The sequence below is a fragment of the Aspergillus affinis genome, assembly GCF_023601865.1.
Source record: "Aspergillus affinis strain CMG 70 chromosome Unknown NODE_21_length_366722_cov_90_171905, whole genome shotgun sequence".
NCBI lineage: Eukaryota > Fungi > Ascomycota > Eurotiomycetes > Eurotiales > Aspergillaceae > Aspergillus > Aspergillus affinis.
Window position 1 is genome coordinate 124,641 of NW_026515802.1, and position 14,303 is coordinate 138,943.

Sequence of the window (14,303 nt, forward strand, 5' to 3'; positions counted from 1 at the left end):
GGTTGTGCGGTGCCGCGAGTGACTCACCGCCTGCTTGTTTCTGATTGGGTGTGGGGGGAGCTTGGATAGCTTCTTTTGATGCCTCAGGTGTCTGTTTCTGTCTAGTTCCCTCCCTCTCTCTTTCTCTCTTGGTTTGGCGGATCTTTTATTCTAGGTCCCAATAGATGGAGCAGGCTTATTGTTTGTTTCAGTACGACTTCTACATGAGGTGTACCGGGATCAAATTAATGTGGGGCCTACTAAACAAATGTTCTGGGACATTATCACCTCTTTCCTGACGAGAGAAGCTCTTGGTAGCTGAAGCCGTGAAGGAGACTTGTCAGGTTCATATTGTTATTGTGAGCTTTTTTTAATATATATAAATTCTATATCCGTATCCAAGGAGCCCTATCATGTGATTGGGCTCAGGTATCTCGGGGAAAATGGTTCCTTCATTCAACTACAGCGAAAATTGTTTTTGATTTCGGTATCCTATACTAAATCTGTAGTGTAAATCTATATAAGGATCTCCTCCGCGGTGGTATCGTTCGCCACCAGGCACCGTATGCACGGTCGAATCCTTGCTAGATCACTCCTTTTCTGACTATTTCAGAGGCCTGGCTACCACGCACCCTGCTCGTATAAAATAGCGTGTAGCCCAGACATCTATCACTGTACCTATCTTTTACTAGTGATCAATATACCTTCAAGGTCCTTGTCCATTTCCTCAGGGTGCCTCATTCTCCCCCCTCTGACCCTGAGTCTGGCTCTAATACCTCTGGCTCGATAAAATCGGGATTCAATACCGTGGCATCAGGGCCCTGTTGGGAACTTAATCCTAGCGGGTGATTAACATCATACCTCTTTCAAAGAGCGGTCGTTGTACCGGACATTCTTATATTCTATTTGTGCGAGAGACTCGCTATCCGTTCAGCCATCATCATCACCCAGATCCCTTGGCGGTAGTATTCAGTAGCCACCTCTGGCTGCCACCAGCATTCAGTTGCGGCAAAGGACTAGGACAAATAGGCCGTCTAGATATACTACATCGTACCTTTTAAATCTAATTGAGCTATACTACTAGGCCATGACTTTCAAGCAACAGAGCAGGGGGAACGATTCCCTAAGTTGAATGAGCAGATAGGATTGATCTCGTTCAACAACATCATTGACCCGACTAGGGCATCATTTGCCATTCTGGGGAAAGCCTTAAGATTGCAAAGGGTGATTGTCGCCAGCATAAAAACCCTATTCTTTCACCCCTATTGGAGACTTCCATTGAATCAAGCTCGTACCCAAGAGCTTCATCCAATATACTTGACTATATTGATTTCTTCCGGTTCCAAAAACCCAAGAACACAGTATAAATATATTCAGGCAGCACTGAATATAGTCAACACACGTCTAGACCATCTCAACCTCACTATCGCCACCTATTGACAAAAGGTAACCGAAATGTCTAACCGCAACCTATCTAGCTCGTCTCCAACCCCAGAATCGAAACAGGAAAGTATCACCTACTACTGTCTAGTCGACTTCTGCCCTGCCCTGAACGGCTACGACAGCGATTACCACAGCCAGGTGTTGGGAATGGTAATGCTAACGCTAACTGAGTGGGTTTTTTTGCCCTTGCTTTGGCCTCTCTTTGCTTTTCACTTGATTTGGGCTCTCTTTCATCATCACTCGATCCTTTGCTTAGACTCCCTAGAGGTATGTACTCTATGTGAGGAAGGTAAAAAAATGGAAGAAAAAAAAAAAAAAAAAAAAAAACAGAGAGAATAGAATGGAATTCCTTTTAACTCAAAGCTCTCATTAATATTAAAATGTTCATATGACTGACACTTGTTTCATTATGAAGCTTTTCAGGCTCTAGTAAATCCTTTCGCGTTGTCATAGATATCATAGCTCCTTGTGTAGTTTCTCTGCTGGCCGTTTCCTAACCATTGACACCTTATATCTTGCTCGAAATCCTACTACCTCATGGAGTGTGAAAAACTGTCTGCGATTAACTGACAATTCTTCTCCTCCAGAACAGTATCTAGGCATCCACATTGTTCAGTTGCGGCAATCTTCCGGATTCTACCAGCCATACAGCGAAAGTTGTTTTTGATTTCGGTAAGGTCCGAAGTCTGTAGTGTAAATCTATAAAGGACCACTGGGATTCTACCAGTCATAACCACGGCTTAGTTGCTTTTTCGGACATCATAGGCCGGTCAGTCCTTCATAGCAAGCAATATGTTGCAAACTATAATGGATAATTTCATCGTCTTTTCTAGAAGACAGCTATACCGCGTAACTCCCCGATAAAAGTTAGACATACAATCACCAATTTCACATGAAGAAACCCACCCCTGATCCCCAATCAGTCAGTATATAAAGCAGGAGACGCAGTATTTATCTAGTTCTTTCCCCTCCTTCAGTGTCGAATTTCATTTCTCATTCCTCGAATGCGAGCAAATAAGATCCCAAAACCTACACTCTCACCGTTAAAGATCTCCTACAAACCAAAAGCCCAGACAGGAAATCATGCGCCCCGACTCTGACTCTGAAGAGTCTTGTCCCGACATCATCGATGCCTGGGTCTGGATCCACATTCCTAAGATCAAAGACCTCGAAGAGAGGTACTGGGCGGCTAGCCAGCAGCTCGAAAATGGCAATTACACAGTCTACTACATGGATCCCAAGACACTTGACAACAAAAAGCGTGAGTTGGTCATGAAGCTTAAGATTCAGTACCATGTCGACCTGGAGAATCGATCCGATGAGATAGAACACCAACTGGGAGATGATATCGAAGGGATCCTGGAGATTCTGGAAGCGCGGCGCGGCGCGCAAGGAGCTGATCCGTCTTCTGATGATGATGATGGAGAAAGTGAAGACGAAGAGAATGAGGATGAGCCCCAGCCCCAGCCCGAGCCCCAGCCCCAGGTGGACAACCAGGACTACGATTCTGAAGCTAGCACTATGATTCTCATTGACGGTCCTATTTACCATGGACCCAATAGTGACGCTGATGATGACTCTGACCTTGAGTCTGAAACGAATCTCATTTTGAAAGGAGAGACCCGTTATGTAGCCCAATCGGGCCCAGTGGGGCCTGAGTCCGACGTCGATACTGATGACATTGTTGGGGGTTTATAATGGCGCGGAAGAGAGTGAGAACGAAGCTGAAATCCCAGAAAATACTTCCAGGATATAGACAGAATGAAAGAGGTCGTTGGGAACAGATATCTCGTTCCAGTTTAATCTCGTCTGCTTTTTTATTTTTTTGTATTGAAGATGATCCTGTGGAATCTTTCTAAGTTATGTTAAGTTATGTATTCAGCAGATTCTGATCTTTCGTTTGACATACGTCTCTCCTGCTGGTGCAACGCCTTCATCCATGCAGTCAAAATGAAAGAAGCTTTAATTTGTAACAAGAGACGTTAGTAACTTGCATTACTACTGATTGAGATTATCTGAACACTATATACACTATACGTTACATGATCATCAAGCGACTTGTTTTATTTCTCTCCTTATGTTATTCATGCATGTGCTATCTTAAAGTGAAGTAATTCATTTATCTTTGAGCAATATTACTGATGGTGACGCTCCTGTTCCTCATACAATTAGGTTCTTTCTGAGCGAAACCAGAATTTTTGACATGATTCTTGACGACATTTCTTGAGCTTGCACTAAACACAACTCCAGACAATCACTTGCCGCCCTTTATAAAACCTACTAGATGAGGCTCATGAACAATGCATTGTAGAGCACATAACCCAAGTCCCCGCCCCTTTCTTTGTGAGTATATAGCCTATAATTGACGTTTTCCTTAGAATTACACAGACGCGTCAAGGCCACCGCTATGTAGTCAACGTTTACAGATACTGCTTGACTCCCCTTATCCATTGTTGTGTATGCGTATATACCTTCCTTGAAACCACCCCGGTCTTTGATGTTTGATATGCCATTGTATTAGAAAACAATACCGTGGTTTGATCGTAGCTAACATTGACATTCCGTCAAGTTAAAGCACTATATACGGATATATCCAGTTATTCTTCCAGTTCAACTATAAAAGCACTCCATCGAAGCCCTCAAATTGAATAAATCCCACCGAAAAAAACTCATACACACACCTACTTACAGAGCTTCATCGCCTATATACCAATCAAGCAGATCCAGGTCTATGGCAACCAACAAGATGTCCTCCTCTGCTGACGCCCCCTCCGCTGACACCCCCTCCGATAAAACCATCGATCTATGGGCATACATGGCCTGCAAAAACACCCACGGGCCGCGAGTGCGCCGATACCTCACCGCGCGCGACGAAATCCACTGGGGATGCCTCGAGATCCACGAGAAAGAGCCTACTCTGAAGCCCGACGACAATGGTATTCTCTTGCAGGTTAGAATCTGGGCTGATATTCCCAAGGGAGACTGGAAGGAGACGATAACGGAGGCGGCGTATAATCATGTTGATGGAGTCATTAAGAAGGAGTTGAATAAGAAAGATGGGTTGGAGAAGTTCAAGAAAGATGGATTGGAGAAGTTTCTGAAGGAGTTGGAGGAGAAGAAGTCAGCTAGTTCTTAGGGGCTGGAGGCATTTTTGGTTTCTTGTTGATTCTGTTAGGATGGCTTAGGTGGGTGTGTTTGGTTTTGTGGGTTAGTATTGGAGTTTTAGAATGATTTTTTTTTCTCTTTTGAAGTTTTGTCTTATTCTGTTCAGTGTCTTTGTAGGTTTCTAGAGGTGTGGCAGATTTGTAATATAGGAAGTATCTAAGTGCAGCCGATTTCCTCACTATGCATCACATCCTGCTTATGTACAACTTGAATTCTTGAACTGGTTATATACTGTATTTCGCATCGTAGTCTACCTACAAATGAGCAGGGGCTTTTCCTACCTAAGAATACAAGCCTCCTCGGCTGCCTTTGACAAACATCAATGCATCTGTTAGGGCGCGCCGGATAAAATATCCGCACATTCCTTAACCACCTAACCTGCAAGAACAGACATCAAGGCAACAATACCACAAGGCTGCTAGAATTGCCTCCATACCTCAGGGAGGCCTCGAAAACATGCATAAATTATAGACTGATCCCATCATGCCACTATGTCGATCACCAAGGGATAGGTGTCACAATTCAGAAATGAGGTGGCTGGGCGAATGGCCTCTCCCATTACTTTGCCCCATGTCAACCCTGTATCTGGCGAATCAAACAAGTAGTTCAAGGGTGCCTAGTCTGAGGCCTAAAGTGACATGTCATAGTGGGTATATGTATGGTTGATGGTATGGAAGGGAATATGTGATTGTTGTATTGGAACTGTCCGGGTAGGATGTACACATGATGCCTTGAGACGATGGTGAATGGTATTCATTGCATGCTTGCATTCCAGGAAATGACTCAAGGTAGGCATTGGTGTCTGCCTTAGAAGTCATCTATAGAAATTGTACTTTATTGAGAGTGAATGGCTACCTCAAATTAGTCCATATAAATCTGCCTGGGCCGCTCATCCTACACCCTCATTCAACCAAATCCAATCCTTTACCGAAACCGACCTCTTCAAGACATATCTACACTCAAGTTTCCCAAAACCTAAGATCAAAACCAACCTAAGCAAAAGTCAAAATGTCTTCCCCTGAGCCCTCTACTCCCGAAAACAAAGCCTCAGTCCAAACTCCCTCTGCCCCCCGACACCCCTCGCCCGAAAAGCCCGGCCTCTATCTCCCCACCGACCGCACCGGCAACGAAGGTTACCACGACCGACGCCAGCGTCTCGAGCGCCTCCAAGAAAGCATCCATCTCGACGCAAGCTAGCGCTGTGAGATCATCAAGCGCATCATTAGATACGAACACGCCTGCCGACCCGTCAACTGGAGAGCCGAGATTCTGTACAAATACGTGCCGAGGACTTTTGAGACGGCCGAAGTCACGGAGGATCTGGCGTACGACGCATTTCAGGAAGCGATTGATCTGTCGCTAGTGAGGATTTATAGTCCTTTGTTTGTTGTCCCATCTCCTTCTGTTCTTCTCTATGTCTTAGTGTGGACTTGGGGCTATGTGACTAACTATTTGATACGCACTGGGTACAGTGCATACGATGTCTACCGCTACACCGTTCGCAAACCAGGTGATGGAAATCCTCGGTACACCATTTTCGATGTCGTTTGGGACGGATTTGCCCCTCAGATCCCTTCCGAGCTGGAGGGCTTGCCGACCCTGAAGTTTCATGAGGAGAGAAGAAAGGTGTTCTGGTATCCTATGAGGGATTAATTGTTTGAGCAGTTGAAGGAGCTACGTTGGTTTGTCCTGGTCTGAATATTACGATGGCCAATCCAATCAGTCTCTCTTTAACAGAGAGCATTGGTCTGGTATGATCCGAAGATGGTAATTCAACTTACCTATCTTTACGGCTTGCGCTGAATAGTCCGTTTGGAATTGAAATCAGTCATTTCTACTGGGTTGCTTGTTAGGTCATTGAAGCTGTTGTGATTACACACTGAGTGCCTTCCATTCCTGAAAGAATTTACAATCATCTTCCCTAGGGATCAATCACGACAAGTAGCCAAAAACAAAACATAATCTTGGAACCTCACTACAAATAAATCAGTCATCTTATAGTGACCATGTCAAGATAGGCTGATCCCTTAGATAAGATAAGATTAGATAACCCATCCAAGTTATCTCAGATCAAGATAGACAGACTGCTTACTGTCTCCAGGATCATCCCAGACTCTTAGCCCTTGATAAGATCTGAGGCAGAAGTATTCCAGGTGCTGATTGGCTTTGATCCTGCAGATAAAGAGCGTCGTGCGTGCGGGGTTCACGAATCGTGAAGTGATATCTCTATTTGTACCCCTCATCCTTCATTTCCTCTTCTCCTCTCCTCCTACTCCCTCTCACTCTCTCACCTTCCCTCTCCTGATCTACACACTCATACCTCCCCCAAGACACCATCAAAATGTCTACTCCAATCCCCCATGTTTCTAACTGGATCGACGGCGCCCATACCACCAACGCATCTCACCCACGCATCCCCGTCATCAACCCCGCCACAGAAACCCCCCTAGCGACCATCGACGCGACCCCCCTCTCCACATGCACCCAGCTCGTAACCACCTCCCTACAAACCTTCGCCACCAGCCCATGGTGCCAGCCCTCTTCCTCCGCCGACCGCTTCACCGTGCTCTCCACCGCCGCCCGGCTCCTGCGCGAACGCATCCCTGAATTCGTCACGCTCGAGACCCAACAGACCGGACGGCCCATCCGCGAAATGCGCGCCCAGTTAGCCCGCGTCCCCGAATGGCTCGAATACTTCGGTTCTATTGCCCGGGTGCACGAAGGTCGCGTGACGCCGTTCAAGGGTCCCGTCGTGAATACGCTCACTCGGCTCCCGCTGGGCGTGGTGGTGCAGATCACACCATATAATCATCCGTTGCTGATCGCGACTAAAAAGATCGCTGCTGCCCTAGCGACTGGGAACGTGGTGATCGTGAAGCCGTCGGAGCGGGCGCCGCTGTCGGTTCTGAAGCTAGGCAAGCTGTTCCAGGAAGCTGGGTTGCCTGATGGCGTGTTGCAGATTGTGAACGGGTATGGGTTCGAGACGGGGAAATATCTGTGTGAGGATTCTCGGCTGGCGAAGATCGATCTGACGGGTGGGATGGGTACCTATCGTGCTGTGGCGGGCTCTGCGGCTAAGCATCTGATACCTATCACGGCGGAGCTGGGTGGGAAAGCGCCGGTGTGTTTTTTTCAGAGTGTGGAGGTGGAGGTGGCGGTTAAGGCGGCGCTGTTTGCGGGGTTTATAGCGAGTGGGCAGACGTGTGTTACGGGGAGTCGGTTGCTGGTGCATGCGGATATCTACGAAGCGTTCGCGGCGCTGTTAGAAAAGAGGGTGAGGGCGTTACGAGTGGGCGATCCGTTCGATGGACGCACGCAGATCGGGGCTGTGATATCGCGAGAAGCGGTAGATCGGTGTGCGGCGTTTGTGGACCGCGCGGAGAACGAGGGAGGGAAGGTGTTATGCGGTGGTAAGGCGATGAAGGTGGATGGAAAAGGGTTTTTCTTCGAGCCGACAATCATCGAGACGCGCGCGGATTCGGACCTTGCGTGCAATGAGGTCTTTGGGCCGGTGATTGCGCTGCTAAAGTGCGAGTCTGAGGAGGAGATTGTGCGCGTGGCGAATGGCACCTCATTTGCGCTGGGGGCGTCGGTGTGGTCGAACGATTTCGCGCAGGCGCATCGCGTGGCAGCGCAGATTGAGGCGGGCATTGTCTGGATCAATGGACATCACTTGAACGATCCCTCGTCGCCGTGGGGTGGGTTCAAGGAGAGTGGCGTTGGAAAGGAGAATGGGATAGAGGCGTACGAGAGTTATACGAAGGTGAAGAGTACGGTGATGAACTATGGAGTGCCGCCGGTGTGGTTTGATGACGAGCCGGAGGGAGCGAGATATGGTTAGATATTGAAGATATAGATCATAGTCACCATACAAGAGTGTGGTACAAAGTCCTGATATTGATATTAGCAGCTTATAGAATCTCTATCCATACAATACTCTGTATAAAATAGGGATTATCTCGACAACTCAGAAAGCCGACGCCGGCCAAATTGCGTGCGACGGGAGCCACATGTCGTCAAGCGCTAGTCAATTCAACCCAATGAGAAGTCCACGACATACCATCTTCTACCAGTCATACGACGACATGATAAGCCAAATCTAAAATGGCGGACTAATACTCAATAAGTCTCCTGCAAATAATTGCAGCTATCGGCTATCGGCAGTCTGTCAGCGTCGAATACAGCATTGCGGGTGGGTAGTAGACTTAGGGCTTGTCGGGTCATGCTCCATTCTCCTATTAAACAAATGAGTACAAATTCGCCATCCAAAACTAGAAATAAATAATCCCGTTTTCCAATCCATAATTACTCCCTAAAATGTCCTCAAATAACAATCCCTCATTCACCGACACCACTGATTTCGCCGCCACCTCACGCGGCTTCATTGCAGCCCTCACCCCACCCGTCATCAAATCCGCCTCGGGCAAAACAGTCTGGGACATTGACGCCTACTCCTTCCTGAAGGATGAATGTCCCGAAACAGCACACCCCAATCTCTGGCGCCAGGGCCAGTTGACCGCAAAACATGGCCTGTACGAGATCTGTCCCGGAATCTACCACATCCGCGGCTACGACCTCTCCAACATGACCATCGTCGAAGGAAAAGATGGAATCATCATCATCGACCCACTCATTTCATGCGAGTGCGCAGCCGCCGGACTGAAACTGTATCGCGAGCACCGCGGACCGCGCAAAGTCACAGGGATGGTGTACTCGCATTCGCACGGGGATCATTACATGGGTGCGGCGGGGGTGTTAGATCTAGACGAAGGAGAAGAGGCGGAGATTCCAATTATCGCCCCAGAGGGATTCATGGAAGCGATCATGAGCGAAAGTATCCTTGCTGGTCCGGCGATGCGGAAACGTGGCGCTTTCATGTACGGTAATGCCCTTCCGCGCAGTCCGACGGGGCAGATTGGTACCGGTCTTGGGCTGGCATCGAGTATGGGCACGACGAGTTTGATCACGCCGACACTGTTGATTCAGAATACCGGTGAAGAACATGTGGTGGATGGTGTACGGATCGTGTTCCAGATGGTGCCGGGTAGCGAGGCCCCCGCGGAGATTAATTTCCATTTTCCTGACTTCCGAGCTCTTTGTGTTCCTGAGACGGCGACGAAATGTATGCATAACGTCGTGACGCTGAGGGGGGCGCAGGTGCGTGATGCGAAGGCCTGGTCGGGGTATCTGGATGAGGCGATCGTGTTGTTCGGAAGAGACTCCGACGTGATGTTTGGGAGTCATCATTGGCCGACGTGGGGAAGAGATGAGCTCATTGCGAGACTGGCGGAGCAGAGGGATCTGTATGGCTATATGCATGATCAAACGGTGAGGTTGATGAATCTGGGATGGACGGGAGTGGAAATTGCAGAGCGCATGAGGTTGCCCGGGAGAATTGAACGCGCGTGGCATTGCCGTGGGTTTTATGGGAGTTTGAGCCATAACGTCAAGGTATGCCATGTCAATCTTCATGTCTGTGATTCGATCGAGAGCTAATGGTCGGTAGGGCATCTATCAAAAATACATGACCTGGTTTGATGGCCGGCCGGAACATCTATGGCAATATCCACCCGCCGAGGAAGGCCAGCGCTATGTGGAATGCTTCAACGGCGTCGATGGGCTCTGCGATAAGGCAGAAACCTTCATCCAGAAGCAGGACTATCGATTCGCCGCGACGCTGCTGGCTCACGCGGTTGCGGCGGATCCGGACTCAGCAGAGCCCCGGGCTAAGCTACTTCTCGCTTCAGTGTACGAACAGTTGGGATTCGGCGCGGAGAACGCCACCTGGCGGAATTTCTACCTCACTGGCGCACAGGAACTGCGGAGTGGAAAGAAAGCAGGCATGGTGGCCGGGGGTAGGACGCCGCTGGGGGAACGGTTGAGTATCGACCAGTGGTTCGAAATTATGGCGGTGCAGTTGGATGGGGAACGAGGAGCAGATATGCAATTCACGATTGACTGGGAGGTTACGGACGTCAAGCAGCGGTTGAGATTAATCGTGAGCAACGGAGTCCTGACGAGACGATTGTTGGACTCGGAGATACAATTGCAGGAAGCGAAGGAGAATCCGGCGGACTACGAGATGGTACTGACGAAGAGTCAATTGTTGGAAGTGATCCGCGGACATGAAGTCGAGCCGGAGAGGAAGAGTGGCCGGGCAGAGGTCCTGAATCAGTTGTTAGATTTGATCTCGGTGCAGGATGGCTCATCTCGAGGGCCCAGTCAGTTGTAAACTTGACATCATTAAATAAAAAGCTAGAATACTACGGAGAATATCTGATAAGTTCTTTTGAAAGAAATCTCATGTATGCATGTACCATATAGATTAGCAGGTGATGGACAAGTACCTCAGTCTAGATGATCTTCCCAGCTCTTAGGGCCTATGTGAATAAGCCAATATTTAGAGCTGTTAGCATCAGTAAGGATACATTTCTTGGAAATAACAGGGATGAAGAATTATCTAACTAACTAAATCAAGAGGAGAGTCAGCATGTTTAGACTTAAATTCAATTAAATCAGTATAGGATGAGATATCATCAGATAAGATACCCTGAGCGGGGGATCCTCGTATTCCCCACCCCGGATAAAAGTATTGCAACTTCTCTCTCTCTCTCTCCCTACCTCCCTCTCTGTGATTCATGACTCAACCCACGCCCTTTCATACTCTTGACTCATTTCACGCTCTTCCGTGCCCTTCCGGGCTCTTAACTAATCCTTAGTATTAAAGCTGAGCCCATCCACCTATAGAGTAACTTACTCCCTACCCTCCACATATCCAATCCTCCCACCTCAATCAACCTGAATCAACCTTCGATCCAAACCCCAAAATGCCTTCCTCCAACCCCCTTTCCCTCCCCGAACCAATCTACACCCTCCTAACAACCCTCCACGGCAAATCCCTCGCCCAAGAAGCCGCCCTACCACCCGATACATTCCTCATGAGCCACCAATCCAAACCCTCCTTCGACGCCCTAATGGCCGATAAATTCATCGCCCTGGACCAGGATAAATGCGAGTTCGTGTATCAGGTTCTCCGCGCTAGCGGAGCTACCACGGTCGTCGAAGCGGGGACTAGTTTCGGTGTGAGCACGATCTATCTGGCGCTGGGGGTTTGGGCGAATGTGAAAGCGAGGGATGGTGGATCTGAAGGAAAACCGAGGACTGGGAAGGTGATTGCTACCGAGAAAGAACCGGCTAAGGCAGCTCTGGCGAGACAGTATTGGGCGCAAGCGGGGAGAGAGGTCGAGGGGGTGATTGATTTGAGGGAAGGAGATTTGAGAGAGACGTTGGTGGGGAAGCTAGGGGATGGTGAGGAGGGGGTTGGGTTTTTGTTGCTGGATAGTGAGTTCCTTCGCTCTTTACTTTCTTTTCTGTTTCTGTGCTAACAGGTTGTGTGTTTAGTATGGACACCTATGGCCCTCCCGGCTCTCAAGGCTGTTCAGGATAAGTTGAGACCTGGGGCTGTTATTATCGCGGATAATACGGTAATTGCGAAGGACGGATATAAGGAGTTGTTTGAGTATGTGGATCAAGAGGGGAGTTCCTTCAAGAGGGTTACTTTGCCGTTCAAAGGGGGGATGGACATGATTGTTTATAAGTAATTTGTTTACTTAATTTCGGGGGATCACTGAATGCTCTGATTCTAGACCCTCCGTATAATAATGTACATTTCTAAACGGCCGAGACGACGCAGCAGCAACAGCAGTGTGCAGTTAAGACAGCATATCAACATCACTATGAAGAGAGCCATTCGCCTAACCAGGCCTCGCTAAACAACATTATCTTCTGATATGACCATGTACTGCAGCCGCTCGCTCCATCAGACATGAAACCGTTTGCATAGTAATACTACCCTCTTGGAAGTATTTACCGACCCAGCTAGTGACGGCCTTTTCGACCACAACCCAGGCCCCCTGAGTCTCTGCGGTCTGCGGTCGAGCGCAGAGTTCCATGAGCACCACCGCAGCGGCTTGCCATTGTGGATAACCCTCAAACAACCAAGACCATTTGCTCGTTCGCGAATTTGTCTCTAACAGATGGGCGAATTCTACTACTTCAATAGCAGTCAGAAAGAGCTGAGCTCGTTTGGGATCGTCGGACGTGATCTCAAGAGACGATATCTGCTCTGTCCCGGTCCGCTGGCAGATGTGGGCTGTTAACCAGGATCGAGCGAGTGCTAGTCGTATGATGGTTGCTGTCGCCCATTGGAGAGGGATTGTTACGTCGCAAAATTTAAGATATTGCTCCCGAAGATAATCGTGGATTTGTTCTAATCAATTAAGAAGTTCCATCGCGATATAGACCTATCCCCTGCGCCATTCGATGTATAGCGCCCGTCATGGTCCATACAAAATATGCATGTCCCGGACCGCGAAGACAGGTAAAGAATAGAACGGCAGCTTGAAGCACGGCCAAGCTGCGTGTTTGAAGAAAGCCAGCGCGAGCCAGGGCTTGTTGTGTTGCAAATTTGTAATATTCGTGGAGGGATGACTGGTCCTGAGCTAACTTCTCTGCGCATTCTTCTGTGCCCATACTGTTCACGGCGGTGAAGTAGACGGCGAAGACCACGGCCTCCGAGGCATGGTCGATATAGCTCTTATTTGAAGCGGCTTTGTAAATGAGTTTGAGAAGGGTGGGTTGGTGGAATATCATCATCACTGGAGCGACATTTTCTTGATACGCTTTCCACAGGATCTGACTGTGTGTCATGCTGGGGTGGAAGGCCTCGAGGGAGGCTGCCATGCAGGAGAAGCCGAACAGGAATTGGGTTCCTTTTTCCGAATAGTCATCGTCGCCATATGGATCTCTTCAGATCTTTGGACTTCGTTTCCTGGGAGATCCATGAGATCTTTCAACTCCTCAACCTTTCCGCATGCGTCCTAGGATTAGCCATATCTATTTTACAACTCGTTATGAATACGAAAGAACCAACAGGTGTTCATACCTGGTTTACAAGATTAACGAGAACCATGAGTAAAATACTGCGTAGAGCTTCCTTTCACGAACAACTTCCCATGCTTGAGTCCTTCATCTTGATGGTTTTCTGCGCCCTAGGCTTCATGACCCGAGGGGCATGGCGGAGGCGCGTCTTCAGAAGAAGTCGTCGCTTCTTCCTTAGTCAAGATTCGAAGCTCCTGCTCCAAGTTCTTCACGCGAGACACAAGCTCGGCTTTAAGGGCTCGCTTTTTGCGTCGCGGAGCACGACCGGGTCCTGGATAGACGCACTCCGAGCTGGCTTTCACGCAACCTTCGCATGGCTGGACCTTGTTACATCGTATTTTCTTTTGTTACATCGGTGGCAGCTACGAAGAGATAGCGGAGGGCCTTTGTCAGAATCTGCAGCCTCGGGCATGGTCTTCGAAGAATTCGTCAAATTCTAACACATGTATTTGGTAGTGGAGAGAACTAAACGTCATGGATGGAATTTGTCATCGGCGGCATTAACTTAGTTAAAATAAGGCCCGAAGCGGCGATGGTTAGTCAGGCACGTTAAGGTTAACTAAGGTTGAACCCTTCGATGTGGATTTACTCTAGGATTTGTCACTTCTTCTATTGAGATTAAGTGATTATCCTAGTACGGGCCTCTAAAATGGTCCGAAGTCCAAATGGCGACTGCAATTTATTACCTGTTCTCTGTCAAATGACCCTCCTGACCCTCTATAAATCCTAGATGTACTTCTGTCCCGGGAATCGCTGCACCTGCGCGTCAAAACGAT

The 14,303-nt window shown here is 48.4% G+C and overlaps 7 protein-coding genes across 7 annotated transcripts; 5 read left to right on the forward strand and 2 right to left on the reverse strand.

The window, feature by feature from the left end:
• Positions 1-2,505: 2,505 nt before the first annotated feature.
• KD926_004560 (uncharacterized protein) lies at positions 2,506-3,120 on the forward strand (the record flags this gene model as incomplete). Its single annotated transcript, XM_053098014.1, has 1 exon — positions 2,506-3,120. One exon carries the CDS (start codon positions 2,506-2,508, stop codon positions 3,118-3,120), a length of 615 nt encoding a protein of 204 aa, XP_052958038.1.
• Positions 3,121-4,153: 1,033 nt separating this feature from the next.
• KD926_004561 (uncharacterized protein) lies at positions 4,154-4,558 on the forward strand (the record flags this gene model as incomplete). The annotated part of the gene is made up of 1 exon (XM_053098015.1): positions 4,154-4,558. One exon carries the CDS (start codon positions 4,154-4,156, stop codon positions 4,556-4,558), a length of 405 nt encoding a protein of 134 aa, XP_052958039.1.
• A 1,076-nt stretch (positions 4,559-5,634) lies between these two features.
• On the reverse strand, positions 5,635-6,198 carry KD926_004562 (uncharacterized protein; the record flags this gene model as incomplete). Its single annotated transcript, XM_053098016.1, has 2 exons — positions 5,635-5,940; positions 6,037-6,198. The coding sequence occupies 2 exons, from the start codon at positions 6,196-6,198 to the stop codon at positions 5,635-5,637; spliced, it is 468 nt and encodes a 155-aa protein (XP_052958040.1).
• A 730-nt stretch (positions 6,199-6,928) lies between these two features.
• On the forward strand, positions 6,929-8,428 carry KD926_004563 (putative aldehyde dehydrogenase family protein; the record flags this gene model as incomplete). Its single annotated transcript, XM_053098017.1, has 1 exon — positions 6,929-8,428. The coding sequence occupies one exon, from the start codon at positions 6,929-6,931 to the stop codon at positions 8,426-8,428; it is 1,500 nt and encodes a 499-aa protein (XP_052958041.1).
• Positions 8,429-8,904: 476 nt separating this feature from the next.
• Positions 8,905-10,819, forward strand: KD926_004564 (alkyl/aryl-sulfatase; the record flags this gene model as incomplete). Its single annotated transcript, XM_053098019.1, has 2 exons — positions 8,905-10,038; positions 10,094-10,819. 2 exons carry the CDS (start codon positions 8,905-8,907, stop codon positions 10,817-10,819), a joined length of 1,860 nt encoding a protein of 619 aa, XP_052958042.1.
• Positions 10,820-11,414: 595 nt separating this feature from the next.
• KD926_004565 (O-methyltransferase) lies at positions 11,415-12,188 on the forward strand (the record flags this gene model as incomplete). The annotated part of the gene is made up of 2 exons (XM_053098020.1): positions 11,415-11,928; positions 11,989-12,188. 2 exons carry the CDS (start codon positions 11,415-11,417, stop codon positions 12,186-12,188), a joined length of 714 nt encoding a protein of 237 aa, XP_052958043.1.
• Positions 12,189-12,365: 177 nt separating this feature from the next.
• KD926_004566 (fungal specific transcription factor domain-containing protein) lies at positions 12,366-13,329 on the reverse strand (the record flags this gene model as incomplete). Its single annotated transcript, XM_053098021.1, has 2 exons — positions 12,366-12,725; positions 12,937-13,329. The coding sequence occupies 2 exons, from the start codon at positions 13,327-13,329 to the stop codon at positions 12,366-12,368; spliced, it is 753 nt and encodes a 250-aa protein (XP_052958044.1).
• Positions 13,330-14,303: the final 974 nt, after the last annotated feature.